Below are 17,342 nucleotides of genomic sequence, written 5' to 3'. Positions count from 1 at the left end.
TTTTCCCCAGGTTTTTGTTGACAGGATCATGTTAGGAGGCCAAAAATGAAATCAAATTTATATTAAAAGATTAGAAATTCAAACACAAGAGATGACACTGTTTTATTACAGTGCACATTTAACAAGCGTCTCTCAGATGATTTGCTCCTCGTCCGGAATCTGTGATTGGAGTATCAGCTAAGATGATTTATTGATTAAGAACCTCCACACATTTTCTTCATTTGGCACATTCGTCAGCATTTAAGCTTCCTTCTTTTTGTTGAAATGGAGGACATCTAACCTCACCTTGTTTTTAATTCCACATTCATAAAAGCAAAATGGAGATGGCGCTGTCACAACATCACGGGCTTCAGCATGTTCTGCCCACACGCTTCTTGAGAACTGCTCCACTGAGACAATCTTTTTGAAGAAAGAAAACTTGATTGGCTGGCAAGCAAAACACAGTGACTAACAACTGTGACAAGTGGGAGAGTCCCAGAGTCTCAATATCTGCAGGGACGCCAACAGCTTGTTGTATAACTTCCCGAATCATCGGCATTGTTATCATCTTTGACGCTCGTTTTTGATCCTAAAGTTAGTAGAACTGTTTGAAAAGTTTTACAGTGTTTTATTCACCCTTACTTGCATTTATCTTTTATTTATCCAGGAAGACGTTCAATTTTGCTGCGACTGGCTGGCGACCAGTTCGGGGTGTAGTCTGCCTTCGCCCATTGACGGCTGGGATAGGCTCCAGCAACTCCCCGCGACCCTATATAGGATAAGCGGTTTGGAAGATGATGATGATGATGATGACGTTCAATTTTGCTTCAACTACAAAATTAATTTCCACAGCTACAGGTTGTAGAATTTCAATTTTCACACGTTTCCCTCCAATATGACATTTTGGTCTTTCAATGATGTTGTTATGTTTGGGCTTTTTTAGTTTTGTCTTCTCAGTATTTCTGTGTCTGTCTCGTCAATGAGCTTCTTTCACCTTAGACAGCTGGCTAAGGTAAAGCCCCTCCTTTCCCATCAGCACTTAGAAACAGTCATCCATGCCTTTGTTACATCTCGGCTAGATTACTGCAATGCACTTTATTTCGGAGTCAGCCAGTCCTCCCTCATACGTCTCCAGTTGGTCCAAAATTCTGCTGCCCGCCTACTAACTGGAGCTCGGAGGATGGAGCACATAACACCAATTCCGGCCTCCCTTCACTGGCTCCCAGTGCATTTTAGGGTTCAATTTAAGATTATCTTATTGGTCTTTAAATCATTAAAGCATACCGCTCTGAGCTCCTCCACTCCTACGCACCTTCCCGCAGCCTCAGGTCTGCGGACCAGGCGCTGCTCGAGGTGCTGAGGACCAAGCGGAGCCTCAGAGGGGATCGTACCTTTTCAACTGCTGGTCCTTCCCTCTGGAATGACCTCCCATTGGTTGTTAGGCAAGCCCCCCTCTCTGTCCATTTTGAAGACACATTTCTTTTCTCTGGCTTTTGATCAGACTTGAAATTTTTGGCTCTTTTCCGGTGTCAATTGTATATAGTGTTTTATGTCAATTTATTGGCTTCATTATTTATATTTTATTTATATTTGTATATTATTTATGTCTATATTTATTAATACATTTATCACAGTCTTTTATTATTTTTGATCTATTTATTGTATTGTTTGTAAAGTGCTTTGTTACAGCTCTAGCTGTAATGAAATGCGCTATATAAATAAAATTGTATTGTATTGTATTGTATTGATAGGGGGCTGCACGGTGGTCGACTGGTTAGCACGTCCGCCTCACAGTTCAGAGGTCGTGGGTTCGATCCCGGCTCTGGCCTTCCTGTGTGGAGTTTGCATGTTCTCCCCGTGCCTGCGTGGGTTTTCTCCGGGTACTCCGGTTTCCTCCCACATTCCAAAAACATGCATGGTAAGTTGATTGGACTCTCTAAATGCCCCTAGGTGTGATTGTGAGTGCGGATGTTTGTCTCTGTGTGCCCTGTGATTAGCTGGCAACCAATTCAGGGTGTCCCCCGCCTACTGCCCGAAGACAGCTGGGATAGGCTCCAGCAAGCCCCGCGACCCTTATGAGGATAAGCGGTATAGATAATGGATGGATGGATGGATTGATAGGCTCCAGCACGCCCCGCGTCCCTTGTGAGGATAAGCGGTATCGATAATGGATGGATGGATGTATTGTATTGTATTCCACACCCTAGTGTTGGCCAATCAACTCCCTCCTACCTTGTGCGTCTCGTCCAGGTGTTTCTTGTTGTCTCGTCAGTATGCTTGTATTTAAGTTCCTACTTTTCGAAGAGTCCTCGTTGAGTCATTGTCTCTGTCACGTTATTTTGTTTCTCCTGGAGTTGTGTTTTGGTTTTCAAGTGTTTTCCTTGCTACTTTGAGTTCTGGACCTTTCAAGATTTGTTTGTGCTCGTTTTTGTTAATAAATATTTTCTTCAGTACTCCCTGCTTCTCCTACCTCCCTGCATTTGGGTACACTCTACCATCCCAGAATTGTGACAGATGTTGTCACACCATCATGACAAAAACGTCAATTTTTTTTTTTTTTCCGACCATGGAAACCGATTGAAACATTTCAAGTTACTCACAGTACTTCCCCCTTGGCATTCAATGAACAGGAAGACATAAAAAACAGCTGAGTGTTCTTTTCGCACACACAATATTTGGCTAGAAGCAACGTGATTACCAGTGGTTTGGAAAGAACGTATTTGCCATTGCATGGGCGCAGATGGCAGAGGCCACAGGGGGGCACACGACCCACCCCTTCGTCCCCAAGATTCACGATGACTATACTAAGTGGTGAAGAAAAGCAATGCTGAAATAAAACATATTGAAATGTATTTGAAAATAAAAAATGGGAACATGAATATTAAATCAACAACAAATTTAAATGAATGCAATATGAATTCAAAGGAATTTAAAATAAAAAAAGACTCAACAAAATAGTGACATGCTAAAATAAATAGTGAAAAAATTGAAGAAATATTGAATTAAATAAGTACATGTTGAAATAAATACTGAAATGTTGAAATTAAAAATATTGAAACAAGTTTTGAAACATTAAAAAAACGCTGAAAAATAAAAATTTCAAAAGTGGGAGCAAAACGTCTCGGACAGCATCACAGATTTGGCAAATGGAATTATTTGCAGAGGAAAGTGATCACTTTTCCATAAGTAAGTAAACAATTCATGTTGTCAGACAAACGTGGCCAATCGGAAGGGTTTGTTTTGACACATCGAAGTTTCCCCATTGTGCTACGTAAAGCCGCCGTGTAAGAAAACGAAAGCAAAACGCAGTCCTGAAGGCTAACTGAAAAGTACAGTGTTTACAATTTAGTGCTATCTAGTGGTGAAGTAATAGAATGCAACGACAATCCTCTAGCTATATTAAGAAAGCTAACACTGTTATAATACTGTTATTTTCCAGTTCTTGAAAAAAACACATTTTATTAAGACATCCCAGATTGTTAAGGAATATAACAATGGTGGTATTAAAGCTCCAGACTTTGAATCTATGATTGGTACATTTAGAGTGAGTTGGATCAAATCTTGTCTGTCGCAGCCCATCTCCCAGCGGTTCCACATTCCAAGGTCTTTATTTTTAAAAATTGGAGGTTTGGATTTGGTGTTGACATGTGATTTTGATATCAACAGAATCCCTATCAAGTTGTCTAATTTTCATTAAAAAAATATTTTTTTCTGAAAAATGATATATGCCCACATTCCTTTCTCCTCATAAGTCAGTTTTATGGAACAATATGGTAATTATAATAAATAGAAAGCCAGTCTTTAGAAGTATTTGGTTTGAGGAGGGCCTCATATTTGTAACTGATTTAATGGACAGCCATGGGACCTTTTTGCAGTACACAATATTTATGGAAAAAATATCAGTTGAATTGTTCTCAAAAAGAGTATGACAAAACCTGTAATGTAATCCCTTTGCCATTGATCCATTTATTCTGACTTTTTTGATGTATAACAATGCTTCCAATGTATTGCCAAGACTATTGATTGAAGAATGTATTTTGTTCGAAGAAAAATGTGATAAAAAGTTAATTGGCAAGGTCTTTAAAGCCCAAATATTTCATGTTTATTCTATTATATTTTCATATTCCACTGTGTGCATGAGGCTTTTGAAACTTTCCCCTGACACAGTGATACAGCATTTAGGGGAATAATTTCCTCGACAACATAACGAGTTATAGCCCTCATAATTTCTTTGTGCCGATGCAGACCTTTTTCATAAGGCGTGACTGACGCGAATGTTGCTGTTAGCTTTGTTTTCTTAGCACGTGAATGGCCGCTAGTTGTTGCCTCCCCATCATCTGTCTCTTTTTAATCTGTTTGACAGGCTTCATACTGAAGTTGGTGGTGTTTTTGTAAGAGTTGATATAAGTTGGTTGTGTTGCCTCTGGGTCTGGCTACTGACTTGCAGCAAATTTTTCATCTGGCGCTTTTCTTTTGATCCGCATAACTTTTTTTTGTTGAATCCGAAGCACGTCCAAATAATACTGTAGACGTAGTGCCCTTCTTTGGCACGAGCCGCTCCTTCTACTTCTCTGAAGCGGCAAAAGTTCCTTCCTCCATTACAGCCACTTTGGTACACGGTTTGGAAAAACTCAAGTTTCATGTGGACCGTGTTTTGGTCGCGCTGTGCTGGCTGTCGGCATCCAAGCACAGACTAATGTGCAAAAGTCCATCCATCCATCCATTATCTATACCGCTTATCCTCACAAGGGTCGCGGGGCGTACTGGAGCCTATCCCAGCTGTCTTTGGGCAGTAGGCGGGGGACACCCTGAATTGGTTGCCAGCCAATCGCAGGGCACACAGAGACAAACATCCGCACTCACAATCACACCTAGGGGCAATTTAGAGAGTCCAATCAACTTACCATGCATGTTTTTGGAATGAGGGAGGAAACCGGAGTACCCGGAGAAAACCTACGCAGGCACGGGGAGAACATGCAAACTCCACACAGGGAGGCCGGGGCCGGGATCGAACCCACGACCTCTGAACGTGGCGGACGTGCTAACCAGTCGACCACCGTGCCGCCCTGTGCAAAAGTCAACAACACTAATTGGTTGGTACCATTCAGACCCGAGCGTCGACAATTCTGGTTAGCTAATACATCTATCACTGAAACATTAAGGCGGAAGAGGGGGGATGGGGGCGGGGGCTGGAAGAAAAATATAAAAAACTTGCAATTGCATTATTGCGCTAGGTCAAAGCTCGATGTCGATGACATTTCGATTTATTGTACAGCCCTAAAAATATTATTGGGTTCAGCGAAAAACAAATTAGTGTCCACTAGACATGTCCGCACCACATTTATTGCTGCTTTCCTATTGGACCACTTTGGGCCACATGACCCACAGTACCCGGCAATTGTTCAACTTTTTCTTCATTTGCAGGCTGACAAACAACACAGTTGGCCTTGTTACTATCTAAAATTAGTGTAGTTGTTGTTTGGGCTGTAAATGTTTTTGTTTATTATTTTTATTATTAGTTTTTGTTATGGCTACTTGACGTTTGTCAAGCATGGTGTATGGTGGTGGAAAATGGACGAGCACTGTTAGCACATCTAAATTTATAGGACAGGATTTTAACCTTTTAAATTTTTTAAATAAATTTATGGGTCTAATGATAAACATGATAGGTATGAGCTTTTGGAAAACCTGCAGCCCCACATGCTAGGTTGTGTACCATTAATTATGGGAGGGGATTTTAATTGTGTTTTAAATGTAAGGGATAGAAAGGGAGCTGGGGAGGATTTTAAAGTGGACAAAACATCTGTTTTACTGAAAGACATGTGTCGGGTTTTTAAATTAGACGATTGTTTTAAAACCATGCACCCAAGGTTCAGTAGTGATAGCATCAGAGCCTCCATAGACTACATATTTACACGGGATTGGCCACCGACGGATGCTAGATTAACGCCTGTTTTTTTCTCAGACCACCTAGTACTGTCATGTACTCTTTCACTGCCTTCTGGTGTCACTATTGGAGGAGGACTGTGAAAGGTGAACTGCTCCCTGCTGGAGGACGAGGCCTTGGTTGCTAAATACAGTAAGCAGTACAAGGACTGGCAGACACTTCCAAGATTTGTCCAAATCGAGGGCACAGTGGTGGGAAATGATAAAGCAAAGAACTGAGAGCTTCTATAAAAAAGCAGGTAAGGAAAAAAGAAGGAAGGAAATGAGACACATGCTGGGCCTGCAAAAGAGAATACAAACGTATTTTAATTTATCACTAAAGGGCATTAATTTTAATGACGAAATTAAACAGGTCAAAAATGAACTGAGACTTCTAGGAGATATCAAAAGTAGAGGTGTAATATTAAGGAGCAAAGAAAAAGAAATAGAGGAAGGAGAAAAATGTACCACGTATTTCTTCAAAAAAATTATGAGTAAGGGTGGGGGTATCTTCAAGCTGCAAAAAGGAAATGGAGCTATAACGGAAATAAGCAGTGAAATAAACGAGGAAGTCGAAACTTACTACCAGAGACTGTATGACAAGAGAGATACTCAATCAGCGACAATGTCAGAGGTATTAAATTTCATTGAGAAAACTGTGACCGACAAAGTGTTATTAACACAAGATTTTACCCGAGAGGAAATAAATAAATGTGTAAGACAATTCAAAAAAGCAAAGTCTCCAGGAGAGGACGGCCTCTGCCTTGAGTTCTACTTGACCTTTTGGGACTTGTTGGCACAAGATTGAATCACTGTTTTTAATGAATTGCACAAAACAAGTCGAGTACCAGACAGCTTCAGAGTAGGGATAGTTACACTATTGCACAAAAAGGGAGACAAGACTGACCATGGTAACTGGCGACCCATTACGCTTTTAAATGTTGATTGCAAACTTTTTAGTAAACGTTTAGCTATGCGTTTGTCTGTTTTACTGGACGAATTGATCGACCCTGATCAAACCTGTGCCATAGCGAGGAGGAAGATCACAGACAGCCTCATGCTGATCCGTGACACCATTTGCTACTCGAGAGACAGAAATGTGCGGTTAGTAATCCTAAACTTGGACTTTGAGTGCTGTATCAGGATATTAGCAGCAAATTCATGGTCAATGGGAATTTGACAAAAGCAGTTCAGATTAACTCAGGTGTGCGTCAAGGCTGTCCCTTATCTGCTCTCCTCTATGTTTTATGCATAGAACCACTGGCACAGATTTTGAGACGGGACAAAATGATCAAGGGGTTGAGTATCCCTGGGAGCGGGGGACTTACAACAAAGTACATCTTGTACATGGACGATTTTAACATCCTGTGTTCAGATCTTTTATCTGTGACAAGGGCCTCGGACTTGACTGACTGGTATGGAAGGGCCTCTGGGTCAAAACTCAATAGAGCTAAGACCCAAGCACAATTTTATGGACCGTGGACCGCAACAGAAAAGACAGGACTACCCCTGACACTGATACAAACGGACCAGAGAATACTTGGTATCAAATTTGGCAAAGATGGGGACGGGGAAACAAACTTGGGCGACGTATAGGGAAAGTGAGAAAAAGACTTGGTTTTTGGGGGCTGAGAGACCTGACTATAGAGGGGAAAGTTTTAATCATAAAAGATGTTATTCTACCCTTGCTTTTATTGATCAGTTCTGTTTTTACCCCAACAAGAAATGTGCTTTTAGATTTGGACTGCGCCTTCTTTCATTTTATCTGGGGGTCCAAGTGGGAGAGACTGAAGAGAGACACAATGAAGAAAACCAAGGAATAAGGAAAAGGAGTGCCGGACCTCCAGCTCTTCTTGGGGAGCTGATATGTAGCCCTGTACCTGCGAAATGCGCTTGGCCCATCAAGTGCCCAGAAAAGTCAAGTAATGACACAATTCTGGATGGGTTCATACCTCCATAAACTAAAATTAATACCGACTGATCATAGAATCCCTGTGTCTTTTAATCTGCCACCATTTTATTCTTTTATCAGGAATTTTTAAAGAAAGTTTGAACTGGAAAAAGAAGAGTGTCATATTTAAAAAAATCACAGATCTCTTATCTCTGTTGTACAGAAGCGGGAAGCAGTGAGTCCAGTTCGCGGCCTCGAATTCGGTGAGCCCACAACGGTTTGGCGCAATGTCAACCATCCTGTCCTCTCAAACAGACTTCGGGACCTGTCATGGATGGTGGCCCATGAAATTCTCCCAGTTAGGTCCGTTATGCACTCCTGAAGGATGTCAGCGTCCTCAAATTGCCCCCCGACCTGGTTGGGGCGCCCACGAGTCGGTGAGGCACCTCCTCTGGGAGTGCAGTGCTGCTGTAGACCTGTGGGCAACAGCCGGCCACCTGCAATTCCCGGACTTGCCAGTAAGGGAGGCATTAAACGCACAGTTTGTGCTTTATGGGGTGAGCCAGTTGGAAAACACTAAAGAACACTTTGCAAAGCAGTGGCTCACCCTCGGCGCCATCAAAGACGTCATCTGGACCTCCAGAAACTTGCTGGTAAGGAGGTACAGACAGACCCCCCCCTGTGGCTGTGCTCTGAAGCTGCGGCAGGCCAAGGACACAGCCACCAAGAAGAGTCGTCTGTGCCCGCCCGGAGGAGGGAACCGGAGCTACACAGAAAAAGTCTTGGCAGCGACGGCCTGGCTCACCGGGAGATACTGGGGAAAAGGAGCAAGAGGGGTGAGGAACTCCTATAGGCGCCCTGAGAGGATTCAACTGGAGGAATGCTGTTTGAGAGGGTGGGATGACGTCCCACTTAGAAAGGAGACACTACGCTTCTGTACAACAGGCTCGATATGTTTTATCTAATTTGTCTTTTAAACTTTAGTATTTTATGCATAGTTTACCTTGTATTATTAAGGTTAACATGTTGATTTTTAAGCTAACAAGGATATTATCTTAACATGTTTTGTAAATATAATTGTGCTCCATATTGGAGAGATGTAAATAACATCTGTCCATTGTCACAATAAAACTTGTTCAAAAGAAAAAAATCTGTTTAATCAGGCGCCCACGAGTCGGTGAGGCACCTCCTCTGGGAGTGCACTGCTGCTGTAGCCCTGTGGGCGACAGCTGGCCACCTGCAATTCATGGACTTGCCAGCAAGGGAGGCATTGAATGCACAGTTTGTGCTCTATGGGGTGAGCCAGTTGGAAAACGCTAAAGAACACTTTGCAAAGCAGTGGCTCACCCTCGACGCCATCTGGACCTCCAGAAACTTGCTGGTAAGGAGGCACAGACAGACTCCCCCCTGTGGCTGTGCTCCGAATGGCCGCAGCTACCCTGACAGCTGCCGGCGGCAGGCCAAGGACGCAGCTACCAAGAAGAGTCGTCTGTGCCCGCCCGGAGGAGGGAACCGGAGCTACACAGGAAAGGTCTTGGCAGCGACGGCCTGGCTCAGCGGGAGAGGAAAAGGAGCAAGAGGGGTGAGGAACTCTTATGGGCTCCCTGAGAGGATTCAACCGGAGGAATGCTGTTTGAGAGGGTGGGATGAGGTCCCACTTAGTAAGGAGACACTATGCTTCTGTACAATCTGTCTTTTAAATTTTAGTATTTTATGCATAGTTTACCTTGTATTAAGTTTAACATGTTGATCTTTAAGCTTACAAGGATATTATCTTAACATGTTGTTTTGTAAATAAAACTGTGCTCCATATTGGAGAGACGTAAATAACATTTGTCCATTGTATCAATAAAACTTGTTCAAAAGGAAAAAATCTGTTCTAATCAGTTTAATGTCTGATACGTCCCCTAACCAGGGTCCATATATTACATTTATTTTTGGAACTGGGATGTGAAATAGGGGCTTGCTCCGTCCACGCATCGACCTGGTATTGCAGTACCTCCAGGAACGGTGCACCCCCTCTGCTGGTTAACCATAAAATTGAGAATGCAATGCACTAATTTTCTATGAGTTTCTGAATATAAATGTTTGTGTGTCTTTCAATGCTGCAATATTGCAAATAATAGTGTAGATTACGGACGTTAAGTGCAGTATGGTAAAAGGAAAATAAGAAGTTTTGTAACTAGTGAAGTTTGCGTTGTCACTATCGTATTTAAGTGAAGTGTTGTGAAAGACTGTATGCTGTTACAGCACTAGATGTCAGCAGCCCCAAATTATGTTCCTGACCACATGAAAAAACTGGAAGTGAGTGCTGGAAAAGGGAGGGGGCAGGGACAATTCTCACTTTGAATTCTGGGTAGAACTGAAGCAAGACATGATGGGATTGTTTTTGCAGATTCTTTTTTTATGGAATAAGATTGCTGTTGAGAGTTCCGGGCAAGATGGTGTGTTGATCGGCAACTCGTTTTTGAGGCTGCATCAAAATTGTCTGAAGAACATTCAGAATAATTGAAAATGAGCTCTAAAAACATGTTGAAGCCTGCCAAACTGTCAAAGTCCGGGGGAAACGGTGTAGCGACCCAAACAGCGAACAATTCGAAAGTTTTGCCTCTCGGTGGGGAGCAAGCCGCGAGCGAGCACGACTATGCTATGGAGGTTAGCATGGCTAACCCAACTAAACGGAAAGATTCCGGGTCCACTCCTGTGACTGCGAGCAAGCTTCCAACTGGCAAGAAAAGTAGAGCTGAACAAGACGAGACAGAGATCTCCAACCGGACCATCCTCGAAGCCATTCAAGGTATGGAAAAGAACTTTGACGAGCTAAAGGAGCAAGCTAAACAAACTAGCTACTAGCTGCATGCTAGCTGCTTTGACCAAAGCGGTGCAGTTCAATACAGAGGAAGTTAAAGGGTGCAAGGGGAAAATAAAGGAGCAGGAAGCACAATGTACACATGTACCTCCAAGATAAGAATGAGAAGCTGAAGGAGAAAATAAGGGAGCAGGAAAGATACAAGATGCGGTGGTGCCTGAAACTTAATGGTGTGGCGGAGAAAAGTGATGAAAACATCCGACAAGACACCATTCATCTCTTCAGGAAGATCGCTCCGAACTTAGAGGAGCTGTTGATGTTGTGCACAGGATCGGACGAAAGGAGGACAACCGGAGTAGGCCTGTCGTGGTGATGTTCGTGAGGAGGCTGATCAAAGAGGAGATTTGGCGCAGAGCAAGGATTCCCGTGTGTGCAAGGAGAGAGGCGTCCGCTTCGCAGAGATAATGCCGCTGGAGGATCGTGAGGCGAGGAAAAAATTATGGCCACAAATCGAGCAGGCGCAGCGTGAAGGGAAGCGAGCCTACTATCGTGGTCCACACGTTTACATAAAGGTACGGAAAATTGGTTAATGACTGGCCGGTTGAAACACGAATATACAAAATGAGTGACACTTATTAATATGGGACTTCTTGTTCGTTCATCAGAGGAAGATAAGTTTCCTACTTCTAAGCAAGTTGTTTGTTTATCTTGTTCTTTTTTTTACTTTGTTTTGTGTGAATGTTCAAGTGCACTATTTCTTGTGCTTCGTTAAATGTGAGAGGGATTAGAGATCCTGTTAAAAGGAAAGCTTTATTTCTATTTTGCAAAGGGCGGAAATCACACTGTTTGTTATTACAAGAAACGCATTCTTCTGACACCGATGTGAACTTTTGGACTAATATGTGGGGAGACCGAATTTTGTTTAGCCATGGTAGCAACAGGTCAGCTGGTGTTGCTATTTGTTTTCACAGATTTCCAGGTGTTATAACCACTCAAGATTTAGAAGGTCACTGGCTAATTGCAGTTTTGGAAGTCGAAAGTCATTTTTTGATTCTGGCTAATATATAGTTACAAACCTGTGGCCCAAAACAACTTGATTTTAATAGGTGGTGACTGGAATATGGTTCCAGATGAGTGGGAAGATAGATGGCCATCCAAATTTGATACATCCATCCATCCATCCATTATCTGTACCGCTTCTCCTCACAAGGGTCGCGGGGCGTGCTGGAGCCTATCCCAGCTGTCTTTGGGCAGTAGGCGGGGGACACCCTGAACTGGTTGCCAGCCAATCGCAGGGCACACAGAGACAAACATCCGCACTCACAATCACACCTAGGGGCAATTTAGAGAGTCCAATCAACTCACCATGCATGTTTTTGGAATGTGGGAGGAAACCGGAGTGCCCGGAGAAAACCCACGCAGGCACGGGGAGAACATGCAAACTCCACACAGGGAGGCCGGGGCCGGGATCGAACCCACGACCTCTGAACTGTGAGGCGGACGTGCTAACCAGTCGACCACCGTGCCGCCCAAATTTGATACACATCATTTTAATTCCCTCATGGAATTTTTTTCAAGAGATAATAGCATAGTTGACATTTGGAGAAATCAAAACCATGGGAAGAAACTCTTGGTTTAAACCTGATGGTACTGCTAGATCAATAATTGATTACTGTCTTCTTGCTGGTACGCTTGAAGAATCTATTTCGGAAACTTTGATTTCTAAGGCTCCTTTAACTGATCACTGTATAGTTTAAATAACTTTTGACTCGATTTACAAGGAAAACAAAAACAAAAGTTCCCGGAAATTTAATTCTAACCTACTAACAAATGAAGAATTTTGTTCCAAAATAAAAGAAATTATAACGGGCATTGAAAATTATAGCAGTATAGTTCGTTTTTGTAATAAGTGGGAATTTATTAAATACAAAGTTAGAGAATTCTCTATTACAACTTTTGCTAGTTGTAATAGAGAATTCTCTAAATTAAATAGAGAAAAAAGAAAAGAAGAAAGCAATTTGTTTTGGGAGATTAGCCAATGCTGTAACAAACCTGATCTGACAAATGAAGACAAGGATAAATTATTGCTGCTTCAATCCAAACTTGATGACATCTTTCTGAAGAAAGCCCAGGGTGCTTTTGTAAGATCAAGAGCAAAATGAATGGAGGAGGGAGAAAAAAAATTCAAATTACTTTACCAGGTTGGAAAAAAGAAGACAGGAAAAGGCGATAACAAACTTGTTAATAAATGGAAGAGAATACAAAGACAACCAAAGTGTTGAGAAAGAAGTTTTTACATTTTATAGTAAGCTCTATTCATCTGCGTACTCTTCTGGTGATTCAACCAATTTCTTTGACCAAATTGCAAATCTCCAACCTATCATCGATGTTACATTTAAAGAAATGTGTGATTCTGATTTGAAAATAGAGGAACTGGATGCAGTCAGTTTGAGATTGCCTCTAAACAAAGCCCCTTGGCTCAACTTTTACCATTTCTTCCGGAAAGATGTCAGATGTTTGCTGTTTAAGGCAATACTAGAATGCGTAGCAAAACAAGAACTGATGCCAAGTATGAAACAAGGTCTGATAACACTCATTCCCAAGCACAACAAAGATAAAAGATTATTAGATAATTTAAGACCTACAACATTTCTTAACACAGATTATAAATTGCTTTCTGGATGTATAGCAGCGAGAATGAAGCAAGGCTTGTCGCAGCTTATTGTAAAAACACAATCTGTTTTTTTTGGGGGGGGGCGTTCAATTCACAACAACATACGACTGGTTTTAGATCTGGTGGATTACAGTCATGTATTGTCACAGGAGGGGTTCATTCTCTTCCTTGACTTTTACAAGGCTTTCGACTCAGTTGAGCACCCCTTCATTTTAAGTACTCTGAACTATTTTGGTATTGGTCAGAAATTTACTAACCCTATTGGTATGTTATACAGGGACATTAACAGTTCGGTGACTTTAGAACACAGCACCTGCCAAAGATTTCAAGTTTCTAGGGGTATTAGACTGAGTTGTAACAGCTCGCTATTATTATTTATCCTAGTAAAATAAGATAAGATAAAATAAGAAGGCATTTATTGATCCCACAGTGGGGAAATTTTCAGTGTTAGAGCAGCAAAGATATAGGTCACACAGAGACAGCGGCATAATGTAGCCATTAATGTATAACATTAACGGCAAACATTCAGAATCAAACCTATGTAAATATACGCAGTAACTATGTGTATATACAAATGTATATCCACACCAACATACATCTACATATAAAGTATGAAGAAACACTCATTTTAGCCTCTACATGGTACAGAGGAAAAATACTCTAAGTAAGTGACAGTGCTGCAGTGAAATATAAAGAACAGCATTTGATAAAAATAAAACTAGACTAACAGTAGTGGGGAATGTTGAGTATTGCACGATATAAGCTCAGTTGCAGGACTGCACAATTGCACTAATGTCCGCCAGTTTGTAGAGACTACACAATGTTCTTGTTAAAGAGTCTGCTTGGCCATCATCCTCCTGTCCCCCACTGAGTCCACAGAGTCCAGGGAGCAGCCCAGGGCAGAGCCGGCCCTCCTGACCAGTTTGTCCAGCCGCTTCTTGTCCCGGGCCGAGACACCGTCTGCCCAGGTGACCACTCCCTGGAAAATGACCGATGCAACCACCGAGTCATAAAAGTTCCTGAGTAGTGAAAAAACTATAAGATCCCCTTTTCGTCAAACTTTTGACAGGTGTGACGTCATACATGAAGTCCCGCCTTAACTACATCCCTTTTCTGACGTCATCTCCGGTTTTAATCCCGCCCCTTTGGCGATGTCATTTTGTAGTCCGGAAGTAGAGCCCCTCCCCCAGCCACACTCCTTTGATGATGTCATTTTGTAGTCCATAAGCCCCACCCCTAACCGCACGCTTTGATGACGTAATGTTGTAAGCCCCTCCCTAGCCCCGATACCTAACATCCGGTCGGCCATTTTACGTTGCCATGCTTCGTTTCTTGTCCGCCATTTTGGTACTTCCTAGTCCCGACCCCTTTAACACGTCATTTATGATTAACCCCCCCTTCCAGTATGACCAAATATGGACATCATGCTTCCGCCTCGTTCAAGGCATGTACAGACATGTTTTTAGGCTCCCGCCATCTTTTCCGGCATGCCCAAATATGGATGGATGAGATCATAATCCTGCCTCGTCCAATGTAACAGAGGCACATGCACAGACATGTCCTGGCAGTCGCCATCTTTTCCGGCATGCCCAAATAAGGACATTATGCTTCCGCCTCATTCAAGACATGTACAGACATTTCCTGGCTGCCGCCATCTTTTCCGGTATGACCAAATATGGATGGATGAGATCATACTTCCGCCTGTAACATGAAACTCATTGTATAGCCTGGGGTAGATGTCCAGGCTTGTTCAGACAAGTTTTTAGACTCTCCCCTCATCTATGGGGCGCTACCATACACTTGGGTCCAAACGTGTATTTCTATTCATAAAGGCTGTGAATCAAACGCTCATCAAAAATCAAGGATTTATTGGAAGGAATATAACACCCGCCCACTGAATCATTGACTTAAACCTGGTCTTTGTCCGCCCCTGCCGCTGGAATATGGGGTTACACATTTGCCTATGAAACAGCAGAACTACACTTGTCAAGCCAAGTCAAGTCAAATTTATTTATACACCTGTACATCATTTTGCATGCATGGTTATGTTTTTTTTAAATTGACTGAGAATCGCAACCCTTATTGTTCTACTACACTTTGTTTGGACATTTCCCATACAATTGAATGAAGTGCCCACTTGATTGAATTCATCTTAGCGCAATACCACGTCATCTACACATGTGCCTATGAAACACCTGAACTACACTTGCACACCATTTAGCATGCTTGGTTATGTTTTTCTAATGAGAAGAGCAAGCCTTATTGTTCTAATACAACATGTTAGGACGATGAATACCAAGTCCAACAGGGGCTGACTTTGCCAATTTGTTGAGATATTTAAAATTGTAAGTTATACATTGTTGTGAGGCGGCAAAAGATGATCCGGCATGGAAGGAAGAGTGTCTTTCAGTTCATTTGAACCAAGCATGTGTTTAACATGAGAGTACCTGTCAAATGTATACAGTTCTTACATGCAATCCGATTTGAAAGTTTTGTTTATTATTTGTTGGTTTGTTTTTAAATCTAAATCTATTAAAAGGTCGAGACAAACGCCCACCACCTGCAAACCTCTGATACAGATAACCGCCAACCAAGACCACAATGACTGTGAAGAAACGGAAGTGAATGTGGCTGACGTAAACCTCAAGGTGGAACCAACGGTGACCGCTGACCACGTTTTTACAATGGAGTATCCTCAGCAGAAGCTGTATGGGTTCGAGGAGGCTGAGAAGGAGAACATACCACCAATGGAGATCCCTCAAACGTCCATGACCGGAGCTGTCAAGACTTTACCAAAAAAGACGTTGACTGAGGAAGGGGAACAAAACGGGGAGGAGAAGGATGACGATGAGTTGAAGGAAGAGGAGGATGAAACAGGAGCAGAGGAGGAGGAGGAGCTTGAGTCAGAAGAGGAGGAGGAGGAGCTTGAATTAGAAAAGGATGAGGAGTCAGAAAAGGAGGAGGGGTCCAAGAAGAAAGAGGAGGAGTCAGAGGAGAAGGATCTCGCATGGATGATGCCTCCATAAGGCTGGATGACTGCATCTAGATATAAATGTATCAAACAGTCAATCATTCACTTGTTGCAGGATGTGTTAGTGAAATATACGAAAGAACAATGTGACGGGTGTAAAAATGATCACCCTAGTCAGAATCATCACACGTGTCAGACTGTGGAGGGGGAAGATTATTATTACGACACACACTTTTATGATGTGACACTTGTTACTATGTAACAAGAAATTTCTCCCTAGTCTTGACTACATGTTGAACCTGTATCAAGTGCCAATCAAGTATCAACAAGTTAAAGACACGGCCCAGATATTTCTGAGAGAGTTATCATATGAAAAGAAGATTTTTGACAAGCTCCGAGGGAGTACATGGCCCCCTACCGGCTTCAACATCTATGACAAGGCTCGAAAGTTGTTGGAGGATTAGTATTACAATGAGAAGTGACAAGCCATTAGACTTCAACACTGATGAACCTGTTGAGAGAAAGTGATTCTGTTGAGAGAAAGTGTCGCAATCTATGTTTTTTTATGTTTGGAATAAACGCTTACCTTGTTTCGCTTCTCAGATGTTGTTCTCATCAAACCTGTCCCTTAGGTCAAACAGTGTCACCTTCTCAACCATTCGACAGTCCACTTGTATAGAGTTGCTGGGTTTTCCATAAGCATCGTTAGTGTTCATGGCATCATCAGTCAGGTTTCCCAGATAATTGTTTGGTTTCCAAGTAGGGTGAGTTTATTCCCAGGCGGGTCCGGGGACTCGTGTTTTGCATTTGTCCAAAGTGCCTTGATTTGTCATTTTTTTGGATGTTTTTTATTTCTATCAATAAATACTTTTTGAAAATTCCTGTAATCCTGGCTTTGGGAACAACCACAAACCTTTTGTTTGGTGAAACATACATGAGGTGGACATCAGGAACCCCAACTCTTTACTCTTCTAAGAATAATTTTCTTGTAAAAATCTTAGGGTAGGGGTAAATCTTATTTATCGATTTTGTAGTTAAAAGAAAAGAAAGTGTTACTAATTGTAAACTTATGATTTACACATTTATACAATCA

General features: G+C 42.2%; 1 protein-coding gene and 1 pseudogene across 1 annotated transcript; both read left to right on the top strand.

Moving 5' to 3' along the window:
• The first annotated feature begins 9,645 nt into the window (after positions 1-9,645).
• On the top strand, positions 9,646-9,816 carry LOC147126975 (U2 spliceosomal RNA; annotated as a pseudogene).
• Positions 9,817-10,168: 352 nt separating this feature from the next.
• On the top strand, positions 10,169-17,155 carry LOC147126974 (uncharacterized). Its single transcript, XM_086022190.1, has 3 exons — positions 10,169-10,592; positions 10,934-11,176; positions 15,818-17,155. Exon 3 carries the CDS (start codon positions 15,963-15,965, stop codon positions 16,302-16,304), a length of 342 nt encoding a protein of 113 aa, XP_085878316.1. The 5' UTR covers positions 10,169-10,592; positions 10,934-11,176; positions 15,818-15,962; the 3' UTR covers positions 16,305-17,155.
• Positions 17,156-17,342: the final 187 nt, after the last annotated feature.

The sequence above is a fragment of the Filicampus tigris genome, chromosome 22 (genome assembly GCF_054856515.1).
Source record: "Filicampus tigris isolate MCC_2025a chromosome 22, RoL_Ftig_1.0, whole genome shotgun sequence".
NCBI classification, from domain to species: Eukaryota; Metazoa; Chordata; class Actinopteri; order Syngnathiformes; family Syngnathidae; genus Filicampus; species Filicampus tigris.
This window is presented reverse-complemented; position numbering and strand designations above follow the sequence as displayed.

Bases quoted from the DNA above. Each gene is read 5' to 3' on its own strand.
- LOC147126974 (XM_086022190.1), top strand. From the start codon at position 15,963: ATGGAGTATCCTCAGCAGAAGCTGTATGGGTTCGAGGAGGCTGAGAAG.